General features: G+C 45.7%; 1 protein-coding gene across 3 annotated transcripts in view; it reads right to left on the bottom strand.

The window, feature by feature from the left end:
• LOC139228935 (multiple epidermal growth factor-like domains protein 6) overlaps positions 1-15,112 on the bottom strand; it is a 487,750-nt gene extending 472,638 nt beyond the window's left edge. For all 3 annotated transcript variants that reach the window (XM_070860470.1, XM_070860472.1, XM_070860471.1), the window contains exons 1-2: positions 14,810-15,112; positions 5,060-5,194 (exon numbers count right to left, since the gene is read on the bottom strand). In XM_070860470.1, the coding sequence (XP_070716571.1) occupies positions 5,060-5,194; positions 14,810-14,892 (218 nt within the window). In that variant the 5' untranslated portion in view covers positions 14,893-15,112. The remainder of the gene's footprint in view (positions 1-5,059; positions 5,195-14,809) is intronic.
• Positions 15,113-16,002: the final 890 nt, after the last annotated feature.

Below are 16,002 nucleotides of genomic sequence, written 5' to 3'. Positions count from 1 at the left end.
TCTTTTCTGAAAGCAAAGGGATAAATACGAATGCATCGGCCCACATCCAGAGATGGGCACTCACATTTTCCGCATACAACTATGCCATCCGCCACAGGCCAGGCACAGAAAACTGTGCCAATGCTCTCAGTAGGCTGCCATTGCCCACCACAGGGATGGAGATGGCACAGCCCACAGATTTAGTCTTGGTAATGGAAGCATTCGAGAGTGAGCAATCACCTGTTACCACCCGACAGATTAGAACCTGGATGAGCCAGGACCCCCTTACTGTCCTTAGTAAAATAAACTGCGTGCTCCACGGGAGTTGGTCTAGTGTCCCGTTAGAGATGCAGAAGGAAATAAAGCCGTACCAGCAGCGCAAAGATGAAATGTTTATACAGGCAGACTGCCTCCTATGGGGTAATCGGGTAAGGGTGCCAAAAAAGGGCAGGGACACCTTCATCAGTGATCTCCACAGCACCCACCCAGGCATCGTAATGATGAAAGCGATAGCCAGATCCTACGTGTGGTGGCCCAGTATCAATGCAGACTTAGAGTCCTGCGTGCACAAATAAGAACATAAGAACATAAGAATTAGGAACAGGAGTAGGCCATCTAGCCCCTCGAGCCTGCTCCGCCATTCAATAAGATCATGGCTGATCTGGTCGTGGACTCAGCTCCACTTACCCGCCCTCTCCCCGTAACCCTTAATTCCCTTATTGCTTAAAAATCTATCTATCTTTGACTTGAAAACATTCAATAAGCCAGCCTCAACTGCTTCCTTGGGCAGAGAATTCCACAGATTCACAACCCTCTGGGAGAAGAAATTCCTTCTCAACTCGGTTTTAAATTGGCTCCTCCATATTTTAAGGCTGTGCCCCCTAGTTCTAGTCTCCCCCACCAATGGAAACAACCTCCCTGCCTCTATCTTGTCTATCCCTTTCATGATTTTAAATGTTTCTATAAGATCACCCCTCATCCTTCTGAACTCCAAGGAGTAAAGACCCAGTCTACTCAATCTATCATCATAAGGTAACCCCCTCATTTCTCGAATCAGCCTAGTGAATCGTCTCTGTACCCCTTCCAAAGCTAGTATATCCTTTCTTAAGTAAGGTGACCAAAACTGCACGCAGTACTCCAGGTGCGGCCTTACACAGTTGCAGCAACACCTCCCTGCTTTTGTACTCCATCCCTTTCGCAATGAAGGCCAACATTCCATTTGCCTTCCTGATTACCTGCTGCACCTGCAAACTAACCTTTTGGGATTCATGCACAAGGAGTTTTATTATTTGAAGGGGCTGCTCCTGAAATTCTGGCTGCACTTCAGTCCCACTCTCCTGATCTTTGGGCACCCTGTGCGGAGGGGAGCGGGTAGGTCCGAAGGCCTCCTCGTAGGACTGCTCCTGGGCACGGCCAAGGGTGCCATCAGCCGGTCCAGGCAGCGGGCGGTCGAGGGGGTCGTTCAACCTGACTGCCTGCCTCTCTTCCGCTCTTACATCCGGTCCAGGGTGTCCTTGGAGATGGAGCACGCGGTGTCCACCGGTATGCTCGCGGCCTTCCGCGAGAGGTGGGCACCGGAGGGACTGGAGTGCATCATCACGCCCGGCAACCAAATTTTAATTTGATTTTACGTTTTAAAGTTTATTTTGTTTTAATTGCCGGTGCTTTTAGTGTCCCCCTCTCCTTTTATAGGGGGCACTGGAAAAAAGGAAAATTTGATTTTAGTGCCCAAAAAAAAAACAAAAAAAAAACAAAAAAAAAAGAAAAAAGAAAAAAAAAGGGCCTTGTAAATGTCTGCTGTGTCACCCAGGCGGGTGGCATGGTTTTAATGTTTTTGTTTTTGCAGGTAAACTCAAAAGAGTTTCATGCACAAGGACCCCCAGGTCCCTCTGCACCACAGCATGTTGTAATTTCTCCCCATTCAAATAATATTCCCTTTTACTGTTTTTTTTCCCCAAGGTGGATGACCTCACACTTTCCGACATTGTATTCCATCTGCCAAACCTTAGCCCATTCGCTTAACCTATCCAAATCTCCTTGCAGCCTCTCTGAGTCCTCTACACAACCCGCTTTCCCACTAATCTTAGTGTCATCTGCAAATTTTGTTACACTACACTCTGTCCCCTCTTCTAGGTCATCTATGTATATTGTAAACAGTTGTGGTCCCAGTACTGATGCCTGTGGCACACCACTAACCACTGATTTCCAACCGGAAAAGGACCCATTTATCCCGACTCTCTGCTTTCTGTTCGCCAGCCAATTCTCTATCCATGCTAATACATTTCCTCTGACTCCGCATACCTTTATCTTCTGCAGTAACCTTTTGTGTGGCACCTTATCGAATGCCTTTTGGAAATCTAAATACACCACATCCATCGGTACACCTCTATCCACCATGCTCGTTATATCCTCAAAGAATTCCAGTAAGTTAGTTAAACATGATTTCCCTTTCATGAATCCATGCTGCGTCTGCTTGATTGCACTATTCCTATCCAGATGTCCCGCTATTTCTTCCTTAATGACAGTTTCAAGCATTTTCCCCACTACAGATGTTAAACTAACCGGCCTATAGTTACCTGCCTTTTGCCTGCCCCCTTTTTTAAACAGAGGCGTTACATTAGCTGCTCTCCAATCCACTGGTACCTCCCCAGAGTCCAGAGGATTTTGGTAGATTATAACAAATGCATCTGCTATAACTTCTGCCATCTCTTTTTATACCCTGGGATGCATTTCATCAGGACCAGGGGACTTGTCTACCTTCAGTCCCATTAGTCTGTCCAGCACTACCTCCCTAGTGATAGTGATCATCTCAAGGTCCTCCCTTTCCACATTCCTATGACCAGCAATTTTTGGCATGGTTTTTGTGTCTTCCACTGTGAAGACGGAAGCAAAATAATTGTTTAAGGTCTCAGCCATTTCCACATTTCCCATTATTAAATCCCCCTTTTCATCTTCTAAGGGACCAACATTTACTTTAGTCACTCTTTTCCATTTTATATATCTGTAAAAGCTTTTACTATCTGTTTTTATATTTTGCACAAGTTTACCTTTGTAATCTATCTTCCCTTTCTTTATTGCTTTTTTAGTCATTCTTTGCTGTTGCTTAAAATTTTCCCAATCCTCTAGTTTCCCACTAACCTTGGCCACCTTATACGCATTGGTCTTTGATTTGATACTTTCCTTTATTTCCTTGGTTATCCACGGCTGGTTATCTCTTCTCTTGCCGCCCTTCTTTTTCACTGGAATATACTTTTGTTGCGCATTATGAAAGAGCTCCTTAAAAGTCCTCCACTGTTCCTCAATTGTGCCACCGTTTAGTCCTTGTTTCCAGTCTACTTTAGCCAACTCTGCCCTCATCCCACTGTAGTCCCCTTTGTTTAAGCATAGTACGCTCGTTTCTGACACAACTTCCTCATCCTCAATCTGTATTACAAATTCAACCATATTGTGATCACTCATTCCGAGAGGATCTTTTATGAGGAAATCGTTTATTTTTCCTTCTCGTTACACAGGACCAGATCCAAAATGGCTTGCTCCCTTGTAGGCTCTGTTACATACTGTTCTAAGAAACAATCCCGTATGCATTTTATGAATTCCTCCTCCTTAAGAAGAATGTAATACATGTTCACAGTTAAGCAATGCACCAGGGAGGCGCCACTAAGTTTATGGTCCTGGCCCTCCAATCCGTGGTCCAGGGTCCATGTCGACTATGCAGGCCCATTCTTGGGAAAAATTATCTTAGTGGTTGTAGATGTGTACTCCAAATGGATTGAATGTGTGATAATGTCGGCAAGCACGTTCGCTGCTACCATTGAAAGCCTACGGGCCATGTTTGCCACGCACGGCCTGCCTGATGTCCTTGTAAGTGACAATGAGCCATGCTTTACCAGTGCCGAGTTCAAGGAGTTCATGACCCGCAATGGAATCAAACATGTCACATCTGCCCCGTATAAACCCAGCGTCCAACGGTCAGACAGAACGAGTAGTTCAAACAATCAAGCAGAGCTTGAAAAGGGTAACTGAAGACTCACTGCAGACTCGCTTATCCCGAGTCCTGCTTAGTTACCACACAAGACCCCACTCGCTCACTGGGATTGCTCCCGCTGAACTGCTCATGAAAAGGGCACAAGACAAGGCTCTCGTTAGTACACCCTGATCTACATGAACTGGTAGAGAGCAGGTGGCTTCAACAGAATACATAGCATGATCGCGCAAATGTATCACGCGAAATTGAGATAAATGATCCTGTATTTGTATTGAACTATGGACAAGGTCCCAAGTGGCTTCCTGACACTGTTTTGGCCAAAGAGGGGAGTAGGGTCAAACTTTCAAATGGACTCACCTGCAGGAAACACTTGGAACAAACCAAACTCAGATTTACGGACTATCCAGAACAACCCACAATAGACTCCACCTTTTTCGACCCTCCAACACACACACAAGTGGCAACCGACCCAGCGGTTGACCACAAAGCAGAACCCAGCACCTGCAGCAGCCCAGCAGGACTCACCACCCCCAGCAGCCCAACAAACGACTCACCAAAACCAGCATCTGCACCGAGACGATCAACCAGGGAAAGGAAGGCCCCAGATCGACTCACTTTGTAAATAGTTACACTATTGACTTTGGGGGGGGGGGGGGCGAGGGGAGTATTGTTATGTATGTAAACCTGTAAATACCATGTCCAACCACCAGAGGGCTTATCCCTTGGAGTCCCAAGGGATCCCACAATCCTTTGGGAGCACCTGTACATAAGGAGGCCTCACAGGCTGGAGAGGCACTCTGTGATCTGTAATAAAGGACTACGGTCACACTTTACTTTGAGCTTGCAGTATCTAGTCTGACTCTTTATTCAAGACGTAACAGTGTGTATGGGGTGGTGGCTGTGGATCTGTACCCAAGCACAAGTCATCACCTTCAGGAAAGATGGAGAAAAGAAACTTCCCTAACAAACCCTTTGAACAAGAATTTACAACCAAAATGACTCCGTCAAACGGAATTGAATTTGGAATTTTTGTTCATTTCAGTGAACGGTTCACGTCCGGCTGTTGATTGGCGCGACTTCGCTGTGGCCACATACCTCCTCTCGTGTCCCACGCACCACTTCTGACCTCCACACCCTTGTTTCCACACTTTAACCATGCGGGTGAAGGCCTGGATGCACGGCTGCCTGCGGCCAATCATCATCACCTCCTTCTCTGCACAAACGTTGGGCCTAAACAAGGGGATTAAACGATACTGGATTACAGGTGGTTCCTTGTACGCACAGGTGGACAAACATACGACAATAACTGCAGGAAAAGCCCAGCTGGTCCAACAAGCCTGCCCCACACCACATGGTGACTGGATTGTCGATTAGACAGTTCCTGTCCATCGCATCTAAAGGCTAAAAAACAGAGAAAAACCCAGGGTCAATAAGGGGGAAAAGAAAAGCTGGAAAATTCTTCTCCGACCCCCTCAGACGATCAAACCCAGTCCAGGAAATCACACGGACCAAGTGTTATCTAGAAAGACACTTACCTTCTATATGATGCGATCACTGCCCCCATCAAGAACCGCTCCAGCTCCCTCTTGAAGGCAACGAGGAGAGATTGAGGAAATGAGGCCTATATTCCCCAGAATTTAGAAGAATGAGGTGATCTCTTTGAAACATAGAAAATTCTTACAGGGCTTGTCAGGGTAGATGCTGGGAGGATGTGTCCACTGGCTGGGGAGTCGAGACTTAGAGATCACAGTCTCAGAATAAGGGGTCGGCCATTTAGGACTGAGATGAGGAGAAATTTCTTCACTCAAAGGGTTGTGACTCTTTGGAATTATCTATCCCAGAGAGCTGTGGATACTCAGTCGGTGAGTATACTCAAGACAGAAATTGATAGATTTTTGGGTATTAAGGGATATAGTGCGGGAAGTTGGAGTTGAGGTAGAAGATCAGCCATGATCTTATTGAATGGCAGAGCAGGCTCGAAGGGCCGAATGGCCTACTCCTGCTCCTATTTCTTATGTTCTTATGTTCAATGCAGAGAGTCAGTGCCCACCACAGCAGCCAGCAATGCAATGCAGAGGCTCATTACTCTTGGGCTGTTTCACTTCCTTCCCAGTGGGCCACACACCAGCCTATAATCCTTCTCCAAGTGTCCTGCCTACAGGCTGCTGGGTCCAAATGAAGCTCATAAATAACCCCTGCCCCTTACCAGCTGAATGTTGAGGTCCCACCATGGGTGGAATAATGTGCCTTTATGCCACTTTTGTAAAAGGTTCTGTTAATAAGTATGGCCTCCTGGCCATCCAGTGCCATGCTGGTCAAAGGTGGTGGTACTTCAACTTATATTTTGTGTCAATCAAGGATAAAACCAGATTGATCACAGGGTGTAGGAACAACACTGGAAATTACGAGGATGGGTTACTTGCTGTATCAGTTGTGGCTCAGTGGGTAGCACACTCGCTTCTGAGTCAGGAGGTTGTGGGTTCAAGTCCCACTCCAGGAACTTGAGCACATAAATCTAGGCTGACACTCCAGTGCACTGCTGAGGGAGTGCTGCACTGTTGGAGGTGCCGTCTTTCAAAAGAAATGATAAACCGAGGCCCCGTCTTCCCTCTCGGATGGACATAAAAGATCCCATGGCACTATTTCGATGAAAAGCAGGGGAGTTATCCCCGGTGTCCTAGGCAATATTTATCCCTGACTAAACATAACAAAAAAAACAAATTATCTGCTCATTATCACATTGATGTTTGTGGGAGCTTGCTGTGCACAAGTTGGTTGCCTATATTACAACAGTGACTATACTTCAAAAGTATTTCATTGGCTGTAAAGTGCTTTGAAACATCCAGTGGTCGTGAACGGCGCTATATAAATGCAAGTCTTTCTTTTTCTATCTTTACCAGCACAGGAACTAGTCAAACCCAACTGCAGTTAATATGGTCTCATTTCTTCTGGGTTATGGGAAGGGAGAGGGATTCAGCCCGGGTTCTCTTCTTCTCGAGATAAATCCTGACTTTGTGCGAGAGTGTAAAGCGGCTGAAAGCAAGTCGGCAGCCCGCTTTACATCTTTCATGATTTTTTATTCCCGTTGACTTCAATGGGCTGTGACGTGAAATGGGCTGCCGATCGACTCTCACCCACTTTACACTAACCCACAAAGTCAAGATCTACCCGTTTGTCGCTATCCAGCAATCCCCGCTGGAAGGCTCACGTGAGAGCTTTGGACCACTAACAGGCTGTGATGCCTCCACAGTCAAACAGCCTGCTCACGCTCGCACATGGAAAGTGGGCACTTGGCTGTGGAACCGAACGGGTGAGCACTGGGCCATGGAAACAGTGCAAGTCGGTCCCTTCAAACAAGAGAAAATTAGAGGGAACCATTTAAAAGGAACAAAGTGAACTGGGATCACTGTCAAGCTCAGCGCACTGCTGTGCCGTGTGATCACATGCCAGGCAGATCGACAGTAGATTCACCTCTGACGCCAATCTGCGTAATTAGAGTTCAGGTAGGAATTCCTGAAATGTAGATCCTTAGCTGCAGGCTATGGGCTTTCCTAACATTCATTAGAAAGTAGATGGAGCATCTGGAATTTGCCTATCTCTGCGGTGAGAAGGTACGAACCAAGTTTACTTTGGTCAGGATTATACTTGGCTCAGGATCAGACCTGGATCAGGATCACATCCTGTGTGTTTCATTCAGAAGTCTGTGTGGTATTGGTTATTAAAACTAAAACCATAAATATAAGATAAATCCCACAGGGAATTCAGGAGAAACATCCTTACCCAGAGAGTGGTGAGAATGTGGAACTCACTGGCGCAGGGAGTGGTTGAGGCGAATAGCATCGATGGAGTTAAGAGGCAGCTAGATAAATACACGAGGGGGGAAGGAATAGAAGGATATGCTGATCGGGTCAGATCAAGAGGGTGGGAGGAGGCTCGTGTGGAGCACAAACACCGGCACGGACCAGCTAGGCCGAACGGCCTGTTTCTGTGCTGCCCATTCTGTGCAAAAGGTGTCAATCGCCACCATCCCCTCCCAGAAAACACAGGTATCCCAGGTAACCCGATAAGGGCCTAGAGCATCAGAGTCCTGACCAGCAAACTCGACATTGCATCCCAGTCTTAACACTTCCATCCTCAGGCTTAACACTTCCATCCTCAGGCTTTGTTTCAGAGCCGAGGTTTGATCCAGCTACTCTGGATGACTGAGGAAAATCTGCAGACGGCTCCTCTCCTTTGAGCTTCAAGTGTGGTTATTTGAGCAAGTTGGGGGGGGGGGGGTTGCTGACTGGGTGTGGGGCGGTATCCGATAGGCCTTGACCATCCTTGCTAACTGTGGAATGGAGAGGGAGGGGGATATCTCTGAACTGGACCCTCCTTCACTGAAGAAGCTATCATAGATTGGAGGGGTTCAGGGGCAGAAGCAGGAGAAATGTAGCGGAATAACACATTATACCAACATGTACCTGGTCAACAGATCTGCAGCAGGAACCTCCAGAGAGGGCTGATTAACTCTTTGAGTACTGGCCGTCTTTAACAGCCTCAAGACCTTGTTCTTCTTATGTTTTCCACTCATCTCCCACCTCCACCTCAAAGTCACCCTCGGCTAAAAAAAACCCCAGCTTCCTCTGAGACCTCTGCCTTTTGCCCTCTGTAATTATCTCCTGAGTGAGCGAGCTGCTGGGAGCAAGTTTCTCTCTCCGCCCCCCCTCCCCCCCCCTCCATCACCACGCCTCCACTGTGTGCTAGGGTAGCACTTGGCCTCCCAGCACAGGTGGGTTGGTAACCCATTGAGAGACACATTTGGGCCACAACTGGCTCTTTTCCATCATCTAAGTTTGTGATACTAAATATATATTTTTTAAGTTACAAAAATTAAATACGAAAACCCAAATAATTAATCTTGGGTAAAGGTTATTGTGGCACTAAATTTCTCATTCAATGTTCATGAGATGACACTAATTTTCACAGATACAAAATGTGTCTTCGAGTGATGTGAAGCCCAGAATATACCACACCGAATTGTTCCTCCACACACAAGTCAAAATAGATTTAACTGTTTGTGATTGTAAATGGTCAAGCACTGTCCCCCTCCCTTTCAAAACCACCATCATCGTTCCGCCCCTCTCCCCGCCTCCTCCAAAAAACCCACGGCCAATCCCTCTGTTCTCACTAACTCCTGCCCCATCTCCCACCGCTATTCCTCGCCAAGGTTTTTGAACGTGCTATTGTCTCCCAAATCCATACCCATCTTCCCCGCAACTCCCTGTTTAGAATCCTTCCAGTCCCCTCCACAGCAAGAAAAGCTTAAACAAAGTCACAAGCAACATTCTCACTGTGACTGTGCTGTATTGCCCCATCTCACCCTCCTCTCCTCTGCCGCCCAGCTTGATGGAATTGCCTATGCAATCGAACATAGGAACATGAGTGGGCCATTCAGCCCTTCGAGCCTGTTAATCAGATCATGGCTGATCAGCAAATTAACTCCGTCTACCAGCCTTGATTCCGTACCCTTAATACCCTTGTCTAACAAAAACAGAGCAGCCAGCGCATCTCCAACAATGGCTTCTCTTCCCACCCCCACACTGTCATCTCAGGAGTCCGCCAAAGATCTTTCTTTGGCCCCCTTCAACATGCTGCCCTTGGTAACATCATCCATGGAAATGCTATCACATGTGTGCCAATCACACCCAGCTCCACCTGTCCATCACCCCTCTCAACCCCTCGTCTTGGTACATTTTCTACATTCAGGGAGCCAGATAAATACGAAATAAATGGATGAACTTAATCCACTGAAATAGCACACAGAGGAATGTCACGGAGACAAGTTTATATGCTGATTTTGCACCGCAAGATGCTGCTGCAGGTGCATTCCAGAGAGCTGTGAGGGCCTGGAATTCCTCTTTTGACAAAAATAAATGGGAAAATAGCATTTCAGTTAATGACCAACTAAACAAACGGCTTTAAAATATGTGATTGGTGACAAAGCGAATTTGCTAACAGAAAATTCTCCTGTTTCTCATTTTTTTTTAAATTTCGGACCCGCACTGTGAATTCCCCACCCTCTCTCAGCAATTTACTCCCCTGTGGGTGCAGACTCTTACTGGGGTATGGGTCCCCAGGTACCAGGCACAACCAGTAGCCATTCTATAGTTCAGGTGTGGTGAGATATTCCACTACGGGAGGAATCGCAGAGAGCACAATCCTCTTCTCCAACCGCCCCTACCTGCACGTGACGTGTTTTATATGGATCTTGTTACACGAAGGGTGTGATGCTGCATGCACATACATTGGGGGGAGAAAGAAAATATTTAAAATATTTTTACAACAGACAGTTGTTCGGAGGAAAATCTTTTGGATTAATTTGATAATCAAATAACAATGATTCACACGAGATTTATGTTACAGCCCCAGTTGGCTGTGACAATCGAATATGTTGGTTGCCAAGTCTCCCCATATACACGAGGCGTGTGCCATATTAAGTTACGAGCCTGATAGATGCAACAAATTTTTGCTCTATGCAAAATGGCAGAAAATTAGTTTGAGATTGTTAGATCCAGCCTGATGTTAATCCCTTATACCACAGCCCTGGTATATATCCCAGCCTGATGTTAATCCTCTACTTCACAGCTCAGGTCGTACGCCAACTTTATCTTAATCCCATGAATCACAACCCAAATGGAAATCCAAGCCCGGAGCTCATTTCTCACTTGCAAGCTAATATCAACTCCAGCAACGAAAGTGTTTTTAATTTGATTACCAGTGGAAATGACTGGTTCAGCAGTGAGCCAGTCAATTACACAAAGAAAGAACTTGCATTTATATAGCACCTTTCACAACCTCAGGACGTCCCAAAGTGCTTCACAGTTAATGCTGTACTTTTGAAGTGTAGTTACTGTTGCAATGTAGGGAAATGTGGCAGTCAATTCGCACACAGCAAAAACAGCAACGTGATAATGACCAGATAATCTGATTTTAAATGTTGGTTGAGGGATAAATATCGTCCAGGACACCGGGGAGAGCACACCTGCTCCTCTTCAAATAATGCCATGGGATCTTTTAACGTCCACTCGAGGGGGCAGACAGGGCCTCGGTTCAGATAATCGTCCCTTTGGTTTTATAGGGCAGGATCTCTCTACAATCTCCAAATGCTACCGAGAGTGGCGTTCGTTGTCCGGGGATCTCATGAAAAGGTTTGTTTTGGGGCCCCTACGTTTTACAAAACAATGATACTAAATACCGAATTAATCTGGTATCAAATCAGATTGTGAAAAGGCATGTTTGCAATAGGTAATATAAAAAGAGTTGACAGAATGATTAGGGATCATTATCATTGTGTAGGTAGGTGTCCCTTGCCTTGGATCTGCTCGGGGTCCCTGTGCAATTGCACAGGTTTGTACCACCCCTGAATGCTACTCCCATACCGCCACCTCTCCTGCCCCAAAAAGACATGTACATTTACAAGAGAGTTATAAACGTAACGGAATAAAATATTTTTACAAATATAACCACTTGTCTGCCCAATGGCTATGTGTGAAAAGACAGCCCGATGTGGTAGAAACATAGAAACATAGAAAATAGGTACAGGAGCAGGCCATTCGGCCCTTCGAGCCCGCACCATCATTCAATATGATCATGGCTGATCATGCAACTTCAGTACCCCATTTCTGCCTTCTCTCTATACCCCCTTATCCCTTTAGCCGTAAGGGCCACATCTAACTCCCTCTTGAATATATCCAACGAACTGGACTCAACAACTTTCTGTGGTAGAGAATTCCACAGGTTCACAATTCTCTGAGTGAAAACGTTTCTCCTCATCTCGGTCCTAAATGGCTTACCCCTTATCCTTAGACTGTGATCCCTGGTTCTGGACTTCCCCAACATCGGGAACATTCTTCCTGCATCTAATCTGTCCAATCCCGTCAGAATTTTACATGTTTCTATGAGATCCCCTCTCATTCTTCTAAATTTCAGTGAATATAAGCCAAGTCGATCCAGTCTTTCTTCATATGTCAGTCCTGCCATCCCGGGAATTAGTCTGGTGAACCTTCACTGCACTCCCTCAATAGCAAGAATGTCCTTCCCCAGATTAGGAGACCAAACCTGCAGACTGAGATGCACGGGGTAGCAAGGTCTAAACTTAGACCCTGGGCTGTGTTGCATTAACTGGTCTCAGCCAAGGTAACAGTAGGAATGCAACAGTTGGGTTCAGCACCCTTGGGTAACAAAGGGACGGGGGTGAGGCAAAATCAGCCAGGTTTATTGATCCCGGTCACTATCCAGTAACTCCTGTTGTTAGATGCAGATGTTGGGTTTGGCTGTGATAAGCCCTCCACAGTGAAACATCCTGCCCACACTCACCATCACTATCATCGGCAATGTACAGAAAGAAAGACTTGTATTTCTATAGCGCCTTTCACGACCACCAGATGTCTCAAAGTGCTTTACAGCCAATGAGATACTTTTGGAGTGTAGTCACTGTTGTAATGTAGGAAACGCGGCAGCCAATTTGCGCACAAAGCTCCCACAAACAGCAACGTGATATTGACCAGATAATCTGTTTTTTTTGTCATGTTGATTGAGCGATAAATATTGGCCAGGATGCCGGGGATAATTCCCTGCTCTTCTTCGAAATAGTGCCATGGGTTCTTTTACATCCACCTGAGAGGGCAGACAGGGCCTCGGTTTAACGTCTCATCCGAAAGACGGCACCTCCGACAGTGCAGCACTGGAGTGGGGCTTGAACCCACAACCTTCTGGCTTAGAGGTGAGTGTGCTACCCACTGAGCCATGGCTGACACAGGAGAGCAGCCATATGAGAAATAGCATGTTCTGAAGCGAAGGGAAGGAAATTGGAGCCAAAGTAAAACAAAATGTAAGAAGGAATTACAAGCGTGCCTTTTAAAAATTCTGTATTGGTTTTACATAAGAAATAGGAGCAGGAATAGGCCATTTGGCCCCTCGAGCCTGCTCTGCCATTCAGTAAGATCATGGCTGATCTGATCATGGACTCAGCTCCACTTCCTTGCCCACTCCCCTTAATCCTTTACTCCCTTATCGCTCAAAAATCTGTCTATCTCCACCTTAAACATATTCAATGACCCAGCCTCCACAGCTCTCTGGGGCAGAGAAATCCATTGATTTACAACCAACTGAGAGAAGAAATTTCTCCTCAACTCTGTTTTAAATGGGCGGCCCCTTATTCTAAGACTATGTCCCCTAATTTTAGTTTCCCCTACGGCTGGAAATATCCTCTCTGCATCCACCTTGTCAAGCCCCCTCATTATCTTATGTTTCAATAAGATCACCTCTCATTCTTCTGAACTCCAATGCCCAACCTATCCTCATAAGTCAACCCACTCATCTCCGGAATCAACCTAGTGAACCTTCTCTGAACAGCCTCCAATGCAAGTATATCCTTCCTTAAATATGGAGACCAAAACTGTACACAGTACTCCAGGTGTGGCCTCACCAATACCCTGTACAGTTGTAGCAGGACTTCTCTCTGCTTTTATACTCTATCCCCCTTGCAATAAAGGCCAACATTCCATTTGCCTTCCTGATTACTTGCTGTACCTGCATACTAACTTTTTGTGTTTCATACACAAGGACCCCCAGGTCTCTCTGTACTGCAGCACTTTGCAATTTTTCTCCATTTAAATTATAATTTGCTTTTCTATTATTTCTACCAAAGTGGATAACCCCACATTTTCCCACATTATACTCCATCTGTCATATTGTTGCCCACTCACTTAGCCTGTCTATATCCCTTTGCAGATTTTGTGTGTCCTCCTCACAATTTGCTTTCCCACCCATCTTTATATCATCAGCAAACTTGGCTACATTACACTAGGTCCCTTCATCCAAGTCATTAATATGGATTTTAAATAGTTGAGGCCCCAATACCGATCCCTGCGGCACCCCACTAGTTACTGTTCGCCAACCAGAAAATGACCCATTTATCCTGACTCTCTGTTTTCTGTTAGTTAACCAATCCTCTATCCATGCTAATATATTGCCCCCAACCCCGTGAGATTTTATCTTGTGCAGTAACCTCTTATGTGGCACCTTATCGAATACCTTCTGGAAATCCAAATACACCACATCCACTGGTTCCCCCTTATCCACCCTGCGCGTTACATCCTTAAAGAACTCCAGCAAATTTGTCAAAATGATTTCCCTTTCATAAAACCATGCTGACTCTGCTTGATTGAATCATGCTTTTCCAAATGTCCCGCTACTGCTTCCTTAATAATGGACTTTACATGAAACGCCACAACATATAATGTAACAAATTAACAGCTACTGAGAAACATTTCGAAAAGTTTAGTAACTTTCAATAAAGTTACTGGAAGGGGAAAAATTTTGAAGGGCAATGGGGAAAGGGTAGGGGGTGGGACTGATTGGCGAGCTCTTTCACAGAGCCGGCACGGGCACGATAGGCCGAATGGCCTCTTTCTGTGCTGTATCATTCTAGGACGTTATCAAACGGTTGCTTAAAAAGCTAAGGCGTTATTAGTGAAATTCACCAGGATGGAACCCATCTCCTCCTCCTCGGCTCCACCGCATGTCCCGATCGTGTCAGACAGACACTGACTTTTTTTTTGTTTTTGTTCAGACAGACACTGAAATGTGTTTCTGATCCAACAGCTAAGTAATTAACCGGTGCTACTGTTTAAAAAAATCAGCTACTGACTGTCCGGGCTGCACATTCAGCTGCCCATTTGGAAAGAACATTTCAATATCCAAATTAAACCAATAAAAAGAAACGTTTTCAGAGATCTTATTCTTAACTTTTAAAGTCACCAAGAGTCTTTAACTATTGTCTTATTTCAAGTCGCTACTTACATGTCAGGCTGCAATATTCCCGAGTTAATAGCAGCGGTCACACCGAGGAACAGCACACAGACACTTGCTGACACTTGGTCCATTTTTTGGCGAGCAGTGTATATGGTACTTGTCTCTCCTGCAAGACTGTTAAGGATCCCGATTTCTGCCTCTTGAGAACTTTCAAAAATGCAAAACTTTCCCAGAAGACGACAAAAAAAAGTTCACTAGCCGCTCAGTGTGAAGTCCCCTCCAATTCGGACAGGCATCTTTTCAGGGAAATCCAAATATTTCTGGGATTTCCTGGAATGCTGATTTCCCTGTGTCTTTTTTTTTTGCTTTCCTTTCATTAAAAATCTCACAGCTTCAAAAAAAAATTAAAAAGTGATGGTAATCATTTTCATCCCTCTTTCAAATTATTTGTAGGAAGGGCATTTAATCTGAAAAGTCTTGTGATAATCAGCCACACAGAGAATGCAGCTTCGATCGGTACTATGACTATGCTCAGCTCATATGGAAGAGGTGTTAAGGACCAAGCAATATTCTCTCTCTCTCACACACACACACAGAGATATGCTAGCCCGGCAGGAGCAGTCACATCACTGCTCAAATACACCCGGTCCTAAAGCCCGCCCGACTCGCAACCACTCTGGAGGAGGAGGAGTTTCAGGTCAGATACGCCCACCCCTCCCTCCATCCATTCGGCGAACTCTACCCCCCCAGTCCCAAACCCAGCCGCGCTGCAGACTATTGTAACAGAGAGAGCGGGAGGGATGAATCAGCCCCAATACAGGTGCCTTTTAATCAGTTTATGTCCCTACACTGGATTAAAACGAAATGCAGGTTCAAGACTAGAAATCGGTGTAGTGTGGTCAGGGAAAGGAAGTCTTGCAGTTATACAGCACATTTCACGACCTCAGAACGTCCCAAAGCACTTTACAGCCTTGTGAAGTACTTTTGAAGTGTAGACATTGTTGTAATGTAGGAAATGCAGCAGCAAGCTCCCACAAATAGCAATGTGATAATGACCACATTTTTTCTGTGATATTGATTGAGGGATAAATATTGGCCAGGATACCGGGGATAACTCTGGACCATTTACGTCCACCTGAGAGCGAAGACGGGGCCTCAGTTTAATGTCTCATCCAAAAGACGGCACCTCCGACAGCGCAAACACTCCCTCAGCACTGCACTGGAGTGTCAGCCTAGATTTA

Source organism: Pristiophorus japonicus, chromosome 18 (assembly GCF_044704955.1).
Source record: "Pristiophorus japonicus isolate sPriJap1 chromosome 18, sPriJap1.hap1, whole genome shotgun sequence".
NCBI lineage: Eukaryota > Metazoa > Chordata > Chondrichthyes > Pristiophoridae > Pristiophorus > Pristiophorus japonicus.
The sequence above is the reverse complement of the archived record's forward strand: the minus strand, read 5'-3'. Positions and strand labels throughout refer to the sequence as shown.